Below are 15,216 nucleotides of genomic sequence, written 5' to 3' on the forward strand. Positions count from 1 at the left end.
AATCCCCCAGAACTTTCATTTATTACAATATGAACCCTCTAGTTTTAACTTGGACTTAATAAACCCAATTTGTTTTTTTTCCTAACATGCGCATCATCATCATTTACTTCAAAATTTCAAATTCCTCAAGGCTTAACGCAATTGCATTAGGGCCATAAACACCTTTCCTTTTTTTTTGGATTCAAAATTTTGTTTACAGTCAACGACGGAAGAATTTACGACTACATATACTGCGACAATATCGAAATAGTCTCTTCCCTAACCATAATTAATCAATTAATTTACAATATTTTTAGGAAAGTTTTCACTAGAAACCAAAACTATTACAAGTAACACTATTCCAAGGCTTGTGATGGCCACAATCGCTTCCATGTAGAAATCTCTTCCTCCGTACCCAATTTCTTTACTCCGCCGTAGAAACCGTTTTCTTCATCTCCCGTCTCACGGTGTTCCTTCCTGTTTATCACCGTCCTTCTCCACGGTGACTCCTGTCTGAATTGTCTGAATTCCATCACCACATTCTCTGCCGAAACATACAAAAACCCATAAATTATTTTTTTCCATAATTAACGAATCGAATGTTTATGAAAAAAATTAAAACTTAAAAGATTGTTACCGTCAGAGTGGCAACGGCAATTCTCTCCGCCGTCGCAGTTTTGCAGGTGACCAACGATTCCGAACCACCAACCTACGGAGGAAAATTAAAGAAAATTCACCAAAATCAGACGAATCAAACGCACAAGTAGTCGAATTAAATTTGATTTTAGAAGAAAATATTTGGAAAACAGAGAGAGAGAGAGAGAGAAGAGGGACCATAAGGGAATTCTTTGGTTCTTCGCCATTGGATCTCGAAATGGTCACCAGGTCGAAGTCCGTGCAAACAATCTGACACGTGTAGATCACGTGACTTTGTGTCGTCTTGAGACGGTCTCAGCCTCTGCCACGTCACCTTTTCCTCCGCCGCTCGCCGGCCATGCGCCGAGTATCTTGAGAAACAGAGACATTCAAGTTTTAATGAAAAATCCTCAGAAAAAATCACATTTTCCGGGAAGATTTTCTTACCTGGCTTGAAATGTATCAGTCTTGAAATCGTATCTGATTTTAGCATCGTAACAAGACATCATGAATCCAACATGTCCGTTCTGCATCCAAAACCAAAACAAAAACCAATTCTCCGAATTTAGAAATCAAAAGAAACAATTTTCTCCAATTTATTCAAATGGGTAAACACTAAAACCCAAAAAGATGAAATCTTTTGTTCATAAGCATTACCTCACGATTGTAGACTTGAGCAGGGAACCAAAACTTGCCATTTTCAAGATTCGAGTACCAATACATCACAGAATCAATAGGTGCCAAATATGTTGATGATGATCCTCTGTTTTCACAACCATGGTTTGAGCTTAACCATGCAAAGGGTTTAAGACTCGCAACAAACCTCGAACTCCAGTTTGGTTTACTCTTCCTACTGCTACTACTTCTGAGACATCTCATTATTGTAGCAACGTGAGATTTCCACTCTTGTGTTGCTGCATCACCCATCAATCTTCCCCATTTCTTCTCCATATGCTTCTCCCATAGATGGTCGCTCACACATTTGTCCCTCAGCTCAGAGCAAACACAAGTCATTGCACATAGCTCAGATGGAGAGAGCTTCTCTAATATGCAGTCTAAGGTTAAGTCAGGCAAATCCAGGAGAGACATTTTGTTTTTATCTTCTTGATTCTTCTTCTTCTTCCTTTCTTTTCTCCATGCTAATGTTCTTATTAACCCATTTCGGATGATACTTCTTGCAAGCCAAGAAACTATGAGTAGCCCACAAATTGTGTTGGAGAAACAAAACGAAAGGAAAGTGAGATACTGTTTCTCCATTGAAAGCAAGAAATTAACGAGAGAGAGAGAGAGAGAACAGAGTGAGATTATTGGCTAGAGAGACAGAGAGAGATTGATTGATTTACGGCTCAACAAAAGAAAAGTTGTTTTTGCCTTTTTGGTCATTTACACACGCAATTCAAGAGGAGCTGTCTCATGTAGTCACGCTTTGTGTATGTGTCTGTATATATAGTATTTACAAGTATTAAGCAAGGAAGCTTGAAATTGAAGACATTATAAACACGAACATTTAAATCAAAAACACTACAGAGACATCGAACTGTGAACAGTCATGAGGTTTTAGGGCTTTTAAAGATTCGTTATGAAAAAAAAAGATTCGTTGGGAGGTTATTTAATTAAAGGTGTGCAACATTAAATTGGGTGAGCAATAAATACAATTAGGAGTAGGTGGAAGCAGAGGCAAAACCACTAATGACATTGGTTGGGTCAATAAGATGACTTCAAGTGACAATCCCATGAGAGCAAGTCCAATGGTAAAGTCTTTAAAAGGACTCTTAATCATTTTTTTTATTATAAATTGTGATAATTTCAAAATTAAGAGTTTGTGTTGAATCCTTAAAATTTTCATTGTCCAATGGTAGAGTCCTTAAATACGTTTCTTAAAAAAAAAAAATTATTTTTAAAATGAAAATTATAAACTTTTTTATTTGATAAAACTTAATAATTATTACAATTTTCTTAAATTTTAAACATACAAAACATAAAAGCATATTAAAAATATAAATAAAAAACCGAAATAACGATTAGTCTTTAGCTTAATTCGTGCCAAATTTATGCCATATATGAATCTGAGTCTTAGTAAAACCCCATTCACAAAACAAGACTTTAGCATTTAAACAAAAAAAAAAGATAAATTTTTGCAAGACAGCAAAATAAGTGTCGCAGAATAAAAAAAACAAGAGATAAATTTATTTTTGGCTTCTATATTTTTTCTTCACCCAATCACAAGGCAACACAACATGAGTCCTTAACAAATCCTAAAACTCTAAACTAAGAAATAATTCTTAAGCTAAGAAACTCTAATATCTTGTTTTTATTAATTTTAATGATTTTTTAAGCTAAAGATTTTTTAAGAACTTCACTAAGAAACACCATTGGACTTGCTCTGAGAGGCTTATAGAGAAAGTGACTATTAAGAGTTTATGTCGTGCGTGACAGCTGGCGCTCGTTGCACCGATTTTTAGGTCGATTCATTTTCAATCTTAAAACTACTCAAATCAACAAAATCAAATTTCACTTGAGGCAAAGAATGTATTGAAATCGTAAACACCTCCCCAACTACTTTCTCTTTTTGTCCGCAGCCTAATTCAACCAAACTTTCCAACTACTTTGTGCAAAAATGCTTTAAAGATTATGGAACAAAAGTTGGCTTATTGATCTATCCACATAATCTTAAAAGTCTCAAAGCCAAAAATCTCACGAAACCAATACCGACTTGGTCAACTCCTTTTGGTTGTTCAACTAAAGTGAAGTATACGACATACAGTTGATAGGATTTGAACTAAAAAACAAAATTGAGGTCTTTTTATTTCCAAAAAATAGAACCCTACCTTAGGGTGAATTGTCCCAAACACACGGGCCCAAGTCAAACCCCAATGCCTTGATTTTTTTTTAACTTGTTACTATCTATACTCAATTACTAACTAGCTGATGTTGGCATTATTGATGAACTCTTAATCAGCAGTCCCGGGACAAAAACAGAGTAAAGTGAAGCTTATGAAACCCTCTCTTTGCGTAAGAATCTCTGAACCTAGTTGTATTAGCTTGTTTCAAACTTTGAGCCACATTCAGGAAGTGAGATTTTCACCATCAGCTTTGTTTTGAACTTTACTTATCACTCACGATCATCAATCAGCGTATTTCAAATAGAAATAGATAAAACAAGGGAAACAGACTTTATAAGTTACAGAAGTATTTGTAAATTTATATGCTTAAGAGCTCATTCTAGTAGTAACCAAACTTTCTTTGCTTTCCCCACAGAAGCTTTTTCTTATGGACTTCAAAAACTTTGGGCACCTTCTTCAAGCATTGGACGAGGGCTTGTTTTGGAGTTTGGTCCATTGGGCTTATCTTATTTATCATTTTTTAATTACGGATTTGGAAAATCGTTGATGAGGAAGGTTGTAAACTTGTAAGTGTTGCTTTTGGAATTTGGAAATTGGTCCAATGGACTTCTCTTTCTATGTGAGAAAACAATATCCAAAACAAACAGAAACATATAGTAGTACATATATATGGATGTAATGTTTTCAGAATTTTAATTTTGATAAATATTCATAAAAGACTGCATGCACACTCCAAATCAATAAAAACATAGACAAAATTCATAAATAAAAGTGTCAGGGGTAGTCAGACCGCCTACATTTCTGACTACCAGGTAAACCAATTGGACTAAGGCCCAACTGACAGACTTCCCAAACAAATGTGTTTTTGTTTCCAGGGAGAATCGAACTCAGGTTTAGGAGTTTCACCCTTTCCCAAAGCTTCCTCTGCTACTAGACCACGGATGCTTGGACAGATTATGTATATTTGTATTAAATAACTTGATAATAGTAGTTTCAATCTCTTTGGAAAGAAGTTTTTCTAACTTCTCAAATACTAGTATATAAGATATGTACGTATAATACAATTTATACGTAATATCCATGAGATCAATATAACATCCAGATCCTAGATGAATTCAGTACGGTGTGTTCTACGAGAAAGAACAAAGAAAAATTTAAGTGGGTGGAGCCTTGGAGAATATGTGTAATGGGATATCTTCATGGACAATAACTCCATAAATACGTATCTACTTGATGCTTGATAGATTGTCTTGGAAGAAGTCGTTTGGATCTGTTTACTTCCATAGTCAACCCACTTACGTGCCCTCCGAATAATGCAACCACGAATACGTTTTTTTACTTTTTGGTGTCTTTTGTCGTTAGTGTTCAAAAAAACCACCAAATTCTTCGGCTATGGTATTATTGTAATTTCTGTAATTTTACCGAATTATTCATCGCCATCAACATAATCGGTCATTTGCCCCAATTCATAAGCTAGAAATGGGCAATGGTGTCGCCGACAATTTACAAAAAAATTAGTTCTATAATGGTTATGGTCTTATGGAGAAAATATGATTCGTTTTCTATGGTATGAGACTCATAAATATTAGGATGTGATAGTTATTTGAACCAAGGAAATACGTCGCTTTTGTGAATTAGTGTTTTTGATCTTCTTACATCGTTTATGTCTCTACATCTAAATAAATTCCTTCAAACAATACACCAAACAAAAAAACAGTTTTCCTTCAAACCAAGAATTGAAGTATTGTTGGTAACATCGGTTATGTTATTCCCAACATAATTAAAAAAAATCCATCTATTGTATATAAGTTTTTCTTTGTTTTTTCTTTCGAGAGTGCGATACTAAAACATTTGAACGTTAAATAACCATTTTCTCCAACAAATGATGTCAAAATGGATAGAAAACTTATTATAAAATGAATACATAACAAGGGGAGGGTTTTTTTTTTTTTTTTTTTCTTTGGTAAAAGTGGTATTTTTATTTGTTTATGGGAAGAATGATGACCTCTCGTTATATACGAGATTTTTCATTTTTCCAACTTTTATTGACATATATCGAGCCAAGTCGTAAACTTGGAATTATCTTATTTGTCATGTGAATTTGAAAGACTATCAGTCTACGTACACGTGACTTGACTTTCTATGTTCTATGGTTAAGTTTGATTTTTTTTTTTTAAAAGTACTAAAATTTCTCGAATGTTTTGATAACTTTCTTTTGAGTAGTGAACTAACACCGAATATTATTCTCTTAGAATCCACTGTAGTCTATACGATGATTAAAAACCTCATCAACTTTGTGAATAGAATGTAAAGTGAAATTAAAATAAGGAGTTTTGAGAGGGGCAATTAGAGGGCCCTCATTAATATAGATCGATTTTAAGAGACCTTTAATTTAGTTAGGACAGACCACACAGCACATACATACCGCAGTGCTACCCTCCCCCGGGAACCCTCCCCCTTCCCACTTGTCCACATGGACCCCTTTTGCCTTCATTTCTCTCAATTATTTTCCAATTATAAGCTTTTAGTTATAGTTTTTTTTTTAAGAATTTTCTGCTCATAAATTACTCTCCGAGATCAACATTGACACTATGTTTAAATTGTAATAGATGCTAATAAATTTCTACCAAATAACACTTTTTTGTTGTTGGAGTCGGCAAAGAAAAAAGTTTGCCAAAAATATAACTAAAAATCAGTATTAGGTGTTTAAATACTAATATTAACTTCAAATTTTCCACATATACACTCAATACCTTTTTTTCTTTAAGAAAATTGACTAAACTAAATCACCAGTACTTAGATCTGTAATCTATAATGCCATACTTGAATTTGGAGCAAAGATAGCTAGACTCTAGACACTGTGTATCCCGTGGTCACCAATTGGAGTTGACTCTTTAAACCATGAAAACAGTTGAGTTGACTCTAATTGAACGACTTCCCCTTTTCATACTGCATATGTTAGAAAAATAATAATTTACACATTTTTTTGTGGTAACAAAAAAAAATAGTTCAAAAATATAATTTACACTTGTACTTATATCTTCTCTTTTTGATAAAATGGTTAGAATTTATCGGTTGATTTCTTTTGTTTTAGGATCAAATTTGTGTTAGTTCACTATGAGTCTATGATGAAGTAATAAGTAGCATCATCATTCATCAATATAATGGATCCTTCAAAGGTTCCTGCGAAGGTTAGTTAAATTAGTTTTTTTTCTTCTTCCATTATGTTTATTTTTTGAGATGTTTGTCTTTTATACACTTGGTGAGATCAATATCGCCGGGTCAAGTGACGTCATGGCGTCTATATGTCTACATCAGCGATCTTGACGTGGCGCTTCTGTTGATGCCCCTGATGGCTAATTAGCCGACGGCGGCTTCCACTTTAACGCGATTGTTTTGGCGCGTGCAATACAAACCCACGATTCTAAAATAATGAAAACCCTGTTTGAATAATTCTAATTATTTTTGGGTTGTAAAGCAGTCATTACGTTTTATTTTATCTGTCACCAAAAAATTCATTATTTATCCAATTTGACTGCCATTGAAAATTTGAAATGTTCAAATGGTTTAGATATCTCTATGTGGTCAATTCTTTAAATACTGGTTATTCTAGTAGATATACGATTACAACAAGTATGATAAGTATGACTATCATCAGTTTAGTCTAAGATTATTCAATCAAAAAAGAGTAACAAATCACACTAGTCATCTAAGTAAGATCATGGAGACACGGTGAAGTTAAACGCGCGTGGACTAAACGCGCCAGGGCCATTTAATTTTTGTGTGCTTCTCTCTTCCCTAAATTCTCTCCTTTCTCATTAACTTCCACTCTCCTTCCTAAAAGTAAAAAGTAAAAACAATCAAAGTTTATTATTGTATATATATATATTTAAAAATTGGACTAAAACAAGAGAGAGCTCACACATCTAAAATCTTCTCTTATTACAAAAGAACTAAAAGAAGATGGATCAGTCATCATCAACGTTGCTTATAAACCAGAGAAAGTCATCATCGTCTCCGACGAGGATACCACCGAAGCAGAAGAGGAAGTCAACGACGACCAACAAACCCATCAAAGTCCGTTACATATCTAATCCGATGAGAGTCGAGACTTGTCCTTCCAAGTTCAGAGAGCTTGTTCAAGAACTCACCGGTCAAGACGCCGCCGATCTACCACCGTCACCCACCACTTTCGTCGCCGCAGATCCCCACCGTCCGTGTGAGTCGGAGATGAACTCTGAGCCGTTGGATGGTGAGGTTCGTGAGTATTATTCACCGTTGGATGAGGAAGTGTTTAATGCTCCTCAGATGTCGGCAGGTCTTTCTGGTTTTTTCTCGTCTGGGTTTTACAATGTGAATGCTTTAGGAAGCATTGGTTCTCTCTGAATATCTTCTACTATTAAAAACAAAAAAAGAGTCTTTAGTTTCCGGCAGTGAAACACCGATCACGAAGAATAAACCATCTATAGTTTTAGGGTTTTCTTTTCATCAAAACCTATATATAGATATATAACATATATAGTTTTTTTTTTTGTCGCGAATTATTTGCGTTTGTGAGTATATAAACAGCAAATCTTTTAAGCGAGAAATCTTTCATTTGTTTGTGTGTTTTTTTTATAATAATCAAACAGTATTAGGTGGGTTTATTTGTGTAAATATGTAATAGCCTCAAGTAGCTTATAAAATTTTCCAATTTGGTGGTAATGATTTTGTGATCAGTTTAATCTCCGATGTAAATGATCACAAACGGAAAAGAAATAATAGTCCATTTAGAGCTTTTAAGTTATCACGGACTTTAGTAGAACATTTGGATAGATGTATGATGTATCGCTCTTGTTTTTTTTTGGATGACCCCATCTCTGTATAATAGACGCAATAATACAATTATATTTCAATATTTTACAATGATACGGAACTATGATTTATCATTAACTATTCATATATTTCAAATTTTAACAAAAATACAAAAAAATAACAATTGAAAGTTTGTCATATATCATATAGTATCAATTTTAAACAAAAATCATTTGTTATATAGTATTAAATTTCAGTGAGCAAACATACTGTTTTTATGACTCCTCACAAGTTACAAATGAAAGTTTCAATGAATATTTGTTGAGGCGATGGATCCGATGATTTTTACATGCATGTTTGCATTTCGATTTGGTATTTTGCTTGTAAATTAAAGTTAATGTGACAGACAAAAAAAACATATCAGTTTGATTGTGTATAACACAAACATTTAATATTATATTCAAATATTATTTAAATTTAAAAAATATTATTTTAATATTCGTTAACCATTTATAAATTGTAAACACAATTACACAAAAGCAAAACCTATATAGATTTTTTCATATGTTTGTTTTTCGCATCTGCATTTACAATCTACAAACAATCTTTAAGTGGAAATATTCATTTGATACAAACTACATTTAATGGTAACAACAACTTGTTTCGTACGGTTTGTTAATCGTAGTTGACTATTGCGATGTCTTAAATTGTAGAAATATTCAACGCTCCACAATTTTTTAAAATTTTCTAATGTGATTTGTGAGCTATGGTTCGATGTCGAGAAAAAAAAAACACCTCAGCGATTTATGAGATAGCCAATTTGAATTAAAAATAATATTTCTAAACAAATGTATCATTTTTTAGGGCGCATTCGCTTGGAACAATCTTTATCTTTTGAGTTTTGACTAAAAAGATGACTAATGTTTTGACGCTTGTTTTGCACGGCCAATAGACCGACTCGTTTCAATTGTCACCAAGAACTGACACATTAATACATATTTATTTTCTGTATGTTTACTTTTTGTTTGTTCTATTTGTTTACTTGTCACCATCTATCATATTATTACTGGTTAAGAAATCTAGTTTTGTTATCGAATTAATGTACCTTATAGTTAATAAAGGTATATTTACCAACCAATTCCATATAGAGAAAGAAATATCAATAATATCCTTCTTTTGTTTTTTCCTCAAGTTTCGCTGTAAATTTTGTCCATCAATATTTAAGAAGAAAAAAACTAAACTAATAATCTTTTTTTCTTTGGTCATATATATAAAAAAAGTTAAAAACCAAATCTTTTTTTTTTGGGACAAAAAAAAAAAACCAATAATCTATAACAAAAAGTTGCTACCGTTTTGACTCTCTCCGGTTTCCGGTGCTCCTCATCGGAGCCGTGAGAGAGTCCGTCTCTACGCTTTACTTGTTTTTCTCCTTTGTTTTCGGCCAGTAGCAACCCCTCAGACGGATATGTCTTGCGTTGGTGTTCTTATGATTCAGATTGGTTCTTCTCCGTTTGTCGGACAGATCCTACATGTGCGCCGGTCTCTTTCGGTTCAGATTAGATCTTCGCGTCATCATCTGGTTTCAGTGGTGGCTGGAGGTTCCTGTAATCGATTGGTGTTAGGCGGATCTTTGGATTCGTCTTCGGCTGAATCGATGTTGCCTTCTTTCTGGTAATATCGTCCTTCGTCTCTTCTATCTTTGGGGTTGTTGTGTTTGGTCCGTTTTGGTTGTTGGTGGGGTTTTAATCTTAGGCTTAGGCTCGCTCTTTACTGGTTTGGATAGTTTAGACTCTTAGGACGATTTGCTCATGCGGAGGTTTGTGTGTTCCGGTCTTCGGTCTAGGCTGTCTCGCTTCCTTGTTGTTGTTAGCCCGAAGCATTAGTTAGCCCGAAGCATTAGTTAGCCCGGTTGACTTGTTTTTGCGGATTGTGTCTTGGATTTTGCTGGTGGTTTGTCTCTGCTTTGCCTTTCCATGGTGTCTCTGGGCTGAGTTTTCATTCGGTTTCCTCATCTTACAATTCGCGGATAGTTCAGTTCACCCACTTGTTTGGGTTTCCTCCGGTTTTGTTAGAAGGTTGGTTTAGTCGTCTTCGTTTCACGGTTCAGCAGGATCCTCTCAGTTTAGTTAGTCGTGTGATCTTGGACTGAAAGAGTTGAGCAAGTGCGTTCTTCTTCCTTCGTCAAATTCTCTGTCAGGTTTCTCGATTTGATTTCTGTATCTCGCCATGTTCGTCGTTCTCATGTTTGGGCTTAATTGAGACTAAGCTTTTAGCGGTTCCAATTCCGTATCTATTTCCGTAGATTGTAATTTCTCTCGTTTGGGCTTAAGTTTCCCTCGTTTGGGCTTTGTTATGTTTGTCCGCCTCTTTTGACCTTAAGTTTCTGGGGGTTTCTATGTACCCGCCGGCTTTATCTCCGAAAGAATTTCGTTCTTTGTCGGCTTTGTAAAACTCAATCGCATTTTATCAATGAAATCCTTTAGACGAAAAAAAAAAAATAACAAAAAATTTAGCAGATACTTTAACAGGACCGACAAACCTCAAGTCTCGTAATTTTCCTACTTTGGTATGTCGGTGACGATGAGACGAGAGATATTTGTTTGGGTCACTAAATGGACGATACTAACCTTGTAAAAACTGTTCTTTTTTTTTTTTCTCTTTATAGTTCAATATCGTTGGGTTTGCTTGTATTTTCGATAGATTGTGAACCATGCATGAGATCCCTACGTTTTCACAGCTTTGAAAAGTTATAATTTTTGTTTTTTTTTTAATGAAAAAATTAAATCTAAAAAAAGTTATAATTTTGGAATAGATGTAGTAATTAAGAATGATTATCCAGAAGCATTGTATCGCAAAGGACCATTAGATACTTTCATCAAGATAGTCATGACTTGTGAACAATAAGATAGAGGACTCAAAAATTTGACCAAAACTGCAAAAATTAAGAAGCCCGATATATTTATAGGTTGACGACAAGGATTATTTGTGGCACAAGCCATTCAAAACATTGTTATAAATTAGTGTTTTCTATTGCTACTCGTAATATTATACCGGTCATGAAATAACTCAAAAGAAACTGAAAGTAGTCTCTTTTCCTCTTGTTTCAAATAGCTGTGAACCAACTGTGACATACAAAAAAGCACAAAAACAGATTTTTGAAACATCATGAGAACATAAATTTTTGTTTTATATATCTATCTTTACAGGTTAATTATTTGTGATATTATTTATGCATGCCTTTATCAAATAGGCGAGCTCATTATACCCAAAGCTAAACATGAGAAAGTTGGCTCCGAAAAATGAAGAGATAAACAAAAATACAAAAGCAAAAGTAACAACTACGAGAAAGCAAAACCTTTCACTAGTTTTATTAACTTTTAAGTCCAAATTAATCTTAATCAAGAGTTTATTAGCTTCAACAAAAAACATTCAACCCAAAGAAAAGGAGAGAAACTATGGGGCTTTGTCATGGAGTTTCTTCATTGATAGTTCCTAATGATCTTTGCAACCGAAGAATATGTCCCCAAGGTTCCGCTTACCAACCCGATGGCCACAATTGTGGAACTCAGAATCATCTGTATTACACAACTCAGTGTTAACCTTAAGAATCCAAATACAGAAACTCATCATCCCCTAATAACTTCAAGAAACTGATAACAGGACACCAAAAAGGCTCAATTTATATACCTGTGTTCTAGTAGCTTTGTTCCCCATTATTTTTATGAAGCATAGAGCTGGCATTACTATTGCCTGAACCATACAAACATTCATGTAAAAGACTTTTGAGTTTTTGAGTGTCGCATTTGGTAACAATAATGTTCTTAGGATATTAAAGAGGATGATGGAAACTAACCACGAGTATACTGAGAAGAGATCCTATAAGAGCCATCATAAGACCTGTGTGGAAAACAAACCAATTGCAAAAGAAGACCATTAAGGAGTAGTAAAAAGACAAGCGAGTGAGTTCCCAACCTTTCTAGCTTAATGTTCTTACCAAAAAATGGGATAAGGAAAGCAGAACAAACAGAGGAAGCGACGAGTGCTGTTCTTAGAAGAAGAAAGCACCATATGTTCTCTGACATTCTGTCAGGTAATAGTTCTTCTATACTCCTTGCAAGTGGATTCATCAGGAGAGCGTATTTTGTAAACGGATTCACAACCTGAAAAAAAGGATAAAACAGAACCAAGATGGAGTTTTAGTGTAAAATGGAACTTCCAAAGATTATGGAGAAAAAAAAACAAAAAACAGGTTATGTTTTCTAACCGTTGTCCACTGTGCCACTTTTGAGAAAAATTGGTTCTGTGGCATGTTTAGTGTAATCTGAGACAAGGTAGCTTCACCAAACATGAGATAACCCATGATTGCAACTCCTCCGTATAACAAAACGCATAAAATGAAACTGCAATGTAGACAAAACAAAAATTGTTGGTTTTAGAGTTGGAATGAAAACATCAAAAGCTAATATAAGAGTGAGGTTTTCGGTTTTACCATGTGATCACTGCTTTGTTGAATTTGGTTTTATCAGCCATGGATTGGTATATATTTGGGAACACTGAATGTCCTGAATAGCAAAACCCGTATATACCAATTGCAAATGGTATACCGTTCCATTTCACAGCCTGCCCGGTGTGATGAAACCCAATCCCACCCGTTGTGCCGAGGAAAAACACGCTTACTGCTATCAAACCGGTTGCAATAACTCCACCGGCTATGAAATGAAAGAAAAACAAGTGAACTGGTTCAAGATTCTTAACTAAAGAAATCAATCATCTGAAGGAAAAAATGCAGTTGATTGTACCTGAGAGGTAGGAAATGATGCGTAGATCTTTCAACCAAACAGTTGGTAGAACAATGAGAGCAGTTAAGATTCCAAATAAATGTTTAGAGTCAAGTCGGAACCCGAGCAGATCCAAGGATGTACCAGGGAAAAGCCCGGTAAGGTTATCTCCTTCCAAGATGATGAATTCAACACAATATGACTACAAAAAGTGGACAAAGATTCTAGTAAGTTCAAATTGTGCAGATATAAACAAACTCTAGATCCATGAGTTTAAATTTGGCAACAAAGAGTCTTCACTTACATATAGTTCTGTGTACAATAGCATCTGCACCAAAGACAGAAAAACATTGCAGAAACCATAAGAAACTATGATTCTATAGATGCAGCGGCTAATGAAAACAGAACAACTAATCAAAAGGAAGATAAAATCAATGAAAACACTTACACAGATAAGAATACGACCATATTTCCCAAAAGCTGCTTCTCCAATATCAGGATAAGTGATAATACCGGTCTTGTTCTCGAAACAGTCTTTCATTAAAGTAGCAGTGTAACAACAAATAACAGCAAATAAGAGAAGAATCACCATACTTGCCCAACCAGCTTCTTTCACTGTATAAGGTGTTGAGAGAAGTCCAACTCCAGCCATTACATTAATAGCTGTAACCAATATAAAGTTACAACACATGTTTTCATAATTAGGCCAAGAATCAGAATCAGTTTTGGTTACCATTGAAAATGGTTTGAGTGACGCTGCATCCATAGCCACCAATAGGCAATTCATCAGCAAATGAGCCTTTATGAGACCAAGCTGATTGTGTAGCTGAGGCTTTGTCTGAATCTTCATGCCTCTCAGGAAGCAAAGGGGCTTTAGACTCAACATCTAAATTACTTCTGCTCGCTCTATAGAAACTCGGATTACTCCTGAGCGACCCGAAGATTGGTGATGCAGCAATCGTATAAGAATCAGTCGTTTCCCTGAAAGAACCAATCACAAAACTTGTCAATGTTCATCACAAAATCTCAAAACTTTATGAGATGGGTAGTGATTTGTGCAACGAAAGTTTCGAGCTTTACAAATTAATAATTACCTAAAGCTTTGAGGCCATTGAACCTGGGAAATGAAAGGTTCATCGTTGTCGTCGCCACCATCAGCGTCACCAGGAAGATCTCCGAGATCGCTTTGATCAGTTTCACTGTCGTTCTCGTACTTACTGCTGTTCTCTTCTAGATCTTCGTTATCTTCGTCATCTTCGAACGTAAAGTCGGGTTTTTTCTCCTTATCATTGTTCTTGTCCTCCATTTTTCCGAACAAAGCCAACTAATAATCGATCTAGAGAGTATCAAGAACCTTAGAGGATAAAATCTCACCGAAAAAGGAAAATAAAAATCAAATCTTTTTGATTGAATTTTTGGTTACAGAGTGGGTTCGAGAAGTTTGCAGAGGGACCATGGGCGGAGGGAGAGAAGATTCATAGGGGTCAATTGACCCCGGTGAAATTTTTAAAAATAGTTGAATTTTTATATAAAGAAAATTATTGACCCCAATCCAATAAAAATATTGACCCCTATAAAAAAAATTATGTTACAAACCCAATAATTACACTGTACTTATAGATAATATTAGCCTAATAAAATTTATTTTAAGTAAATCTACTACAATTAAACCTATTAATATAAAGTAATATAATATTTTAACATTTATTTTGACCTGATCTAAAAACGTTTTACCTTCTTCTTCTTTCTTTTTTGTGTTTTTAATCAATCTTTGATTGTGTGATGGTGGAAATAAGAAAACATCTTTCACATCTTTTAGTATATCGACTTATGAAGCTACCTTTTATGCATCTTTTAGAAAGAAAAATATATTTTGACCCCGATGAATAGATTTTCTGGCTCCGCCACTGAGAGGGACAGAGCTGGCAAAAGACTAATAAGGAAAGCTGAATGAATTTTCTGAGCACAAATTGTCCGTTTTGTTTCTTTTTCTTTTATTATAAGAATTTTACTTTTTCGAGGATTTGTGATTTGAGTGCTCTTGTTCTCTGTCTCTCTGTCCGCGAGAGTTGATTGCCCCTAGTTATAAGGCGGGAAATCAGTGACGTGGCGGTGATGATAGAGATTAGAGGAAAAGAGATCAGAGTTGAGAAGCAATGTTTATTGGACTTTTGATCGATGACAAG

At 34.7% G+C, this 15,216-nt stretch overlaps 3 protein-coding genes across 3 annotated transcripts; 1 reads left to right on the forward strand and 2 right to left on the reverse strand.

Annotated features, from left to right (window-relative positions):
* Window positions 1-146: 146 nt before the first annotated feature.
* Window positions 147-2,190, reverse strand: LOC9317825 (F-box protein At2g41170). The gene is made up of 5 exons (XM_002881713.2): window positions 1,273-2,190; window positions 1,063-1,142; window positions 814-986; window positions 617-688; window positions 147-523 (listed from the first exon to the last, which is right to left on the reverse strand). Exons 1-5 carry the CDS (start codon window positions 1,870-1,872, stop codon window positions 336-338), a joined length of 1,113 nt encoding a protein of 370 aa, XP_002881759.1. The 5' UTR covers window positions 1,873-2,190; the 3' UTR covers window positions 147-335.
* Window positions 2,191-7,348: 5,158 nt separating this feature from the next.
* On the forward strand, window positions 7,349-8,355 carry LOC9317826 (sigma factor binding protein 2, chloroplastic). The gene has a single exon (XM_021030080.1). The coding sequence runs from the start codon at window positions 7,422-7,424 to the stop codon at window positions 7,842-7,844; it is 423 nt and encodes a 140-aa protein (XP_020885739.1). The 5' UTR covers window positions 7,349-7,421; the 3' UTR covers window positions 7,845-8,355.
* A 3,229-nt stretch (window positions 8,356-11,584) lies between these two features.
* LOC9315981 (vacuolar amino acid transporter 1) lies at window positions 11,585-14,482 on the reverse strand. Its single transcript, XM_002881714.2, has 11 exons — window positions 14,125-14,482; window positions 13,764-14,011; window positions 13,479-13,693; window positions 13,335-13,358; window positions 13,052-13,232; window positions 12,742-12,961; window positions 12,517-12,652; window positions 12,247-12,412; window positions 12,106-12,149; window positions 11,940-12,002; window positions 11,585-11,827 (listed from the first exon to the last, which is right to left on the reverse strand). Exons 1-11 carry the CDS (start codon window positions 14,334-14,336, stop codon window positions 11,732-11,734), a joined length of 1,605 nt encoding a protein of 534 aa, XP_002881760.1. The 5' UTR covers window positions 14,337-14,482; the 3' UTR covers window positions 11,585-11,731.
* Between the last annotated feature and the right edge of the window lie 734 nt (window positions 14,483-15,216).

The sequence above is a fragment of the Arabidopsis lyrata genome (genome assembly GCF_000004255.2).
Source record: "Arabidopsis lyrata subsp. lyrata unplaced genomic scaffold ARALYscaffold_4, whole genome shotgun sequence".
NCBI classification, from domain to species: Eukaryota; Viridiplantae; Streptophyta; class Magnoliopsida; order Brassicales; family Brassicaceae; genus Arabidopsis; species Arabidopsis lyrata.

Coding starts and splice junctions, on each gene's coding strand:
- LOC9315981 (XM_002881714.2), bottom strand. CDS start 14,336: ATGGAGGACAAGAACAATGATAAGGAGAAAAAACCCGACTTTACGTTC. Junction 13,359..13,478: donor ATGGTCGTATTCTTATCTGT/GTAAGTGTTTTC, acceptor TCTTTGGTGCAG/ATGCTATTGTACACAGAACT. Junction 11,828..11,939: donor ACAAAGCTACTAGAACACAG/GTATATAAATTG, acceptor TGTGTAATACAG/ATGATTCTGAGTTCCACAAT.
- LOC9317826 (XM_021030080.1), top strand. CDS start 7,422: ATGGATCAGTCATCATCAACGTTGCTTATAAACCAGAGAAAGTCATCA.
- LOC9317825 (XM_002881713.2), bottom strand. CDS start 1,872: ATGGAGAAACAGTATCTCACTTTCCTTTCGTTTTGTTTCTCCAACACA. Junction 689..813: donor AACCAAAGAATTCCCTTATG/GTCCCTCTTCTC, acceptor TTTCCTCCGTAG/GTTGGTGGTTCGGAATCGTT. Junction 524..616: donor TTGCCGTTGCCACTCTGACG/GTAACAATCTTT, acceptor ATGTTTCGGCAG/AGAATGTGGTGATGGAATTC.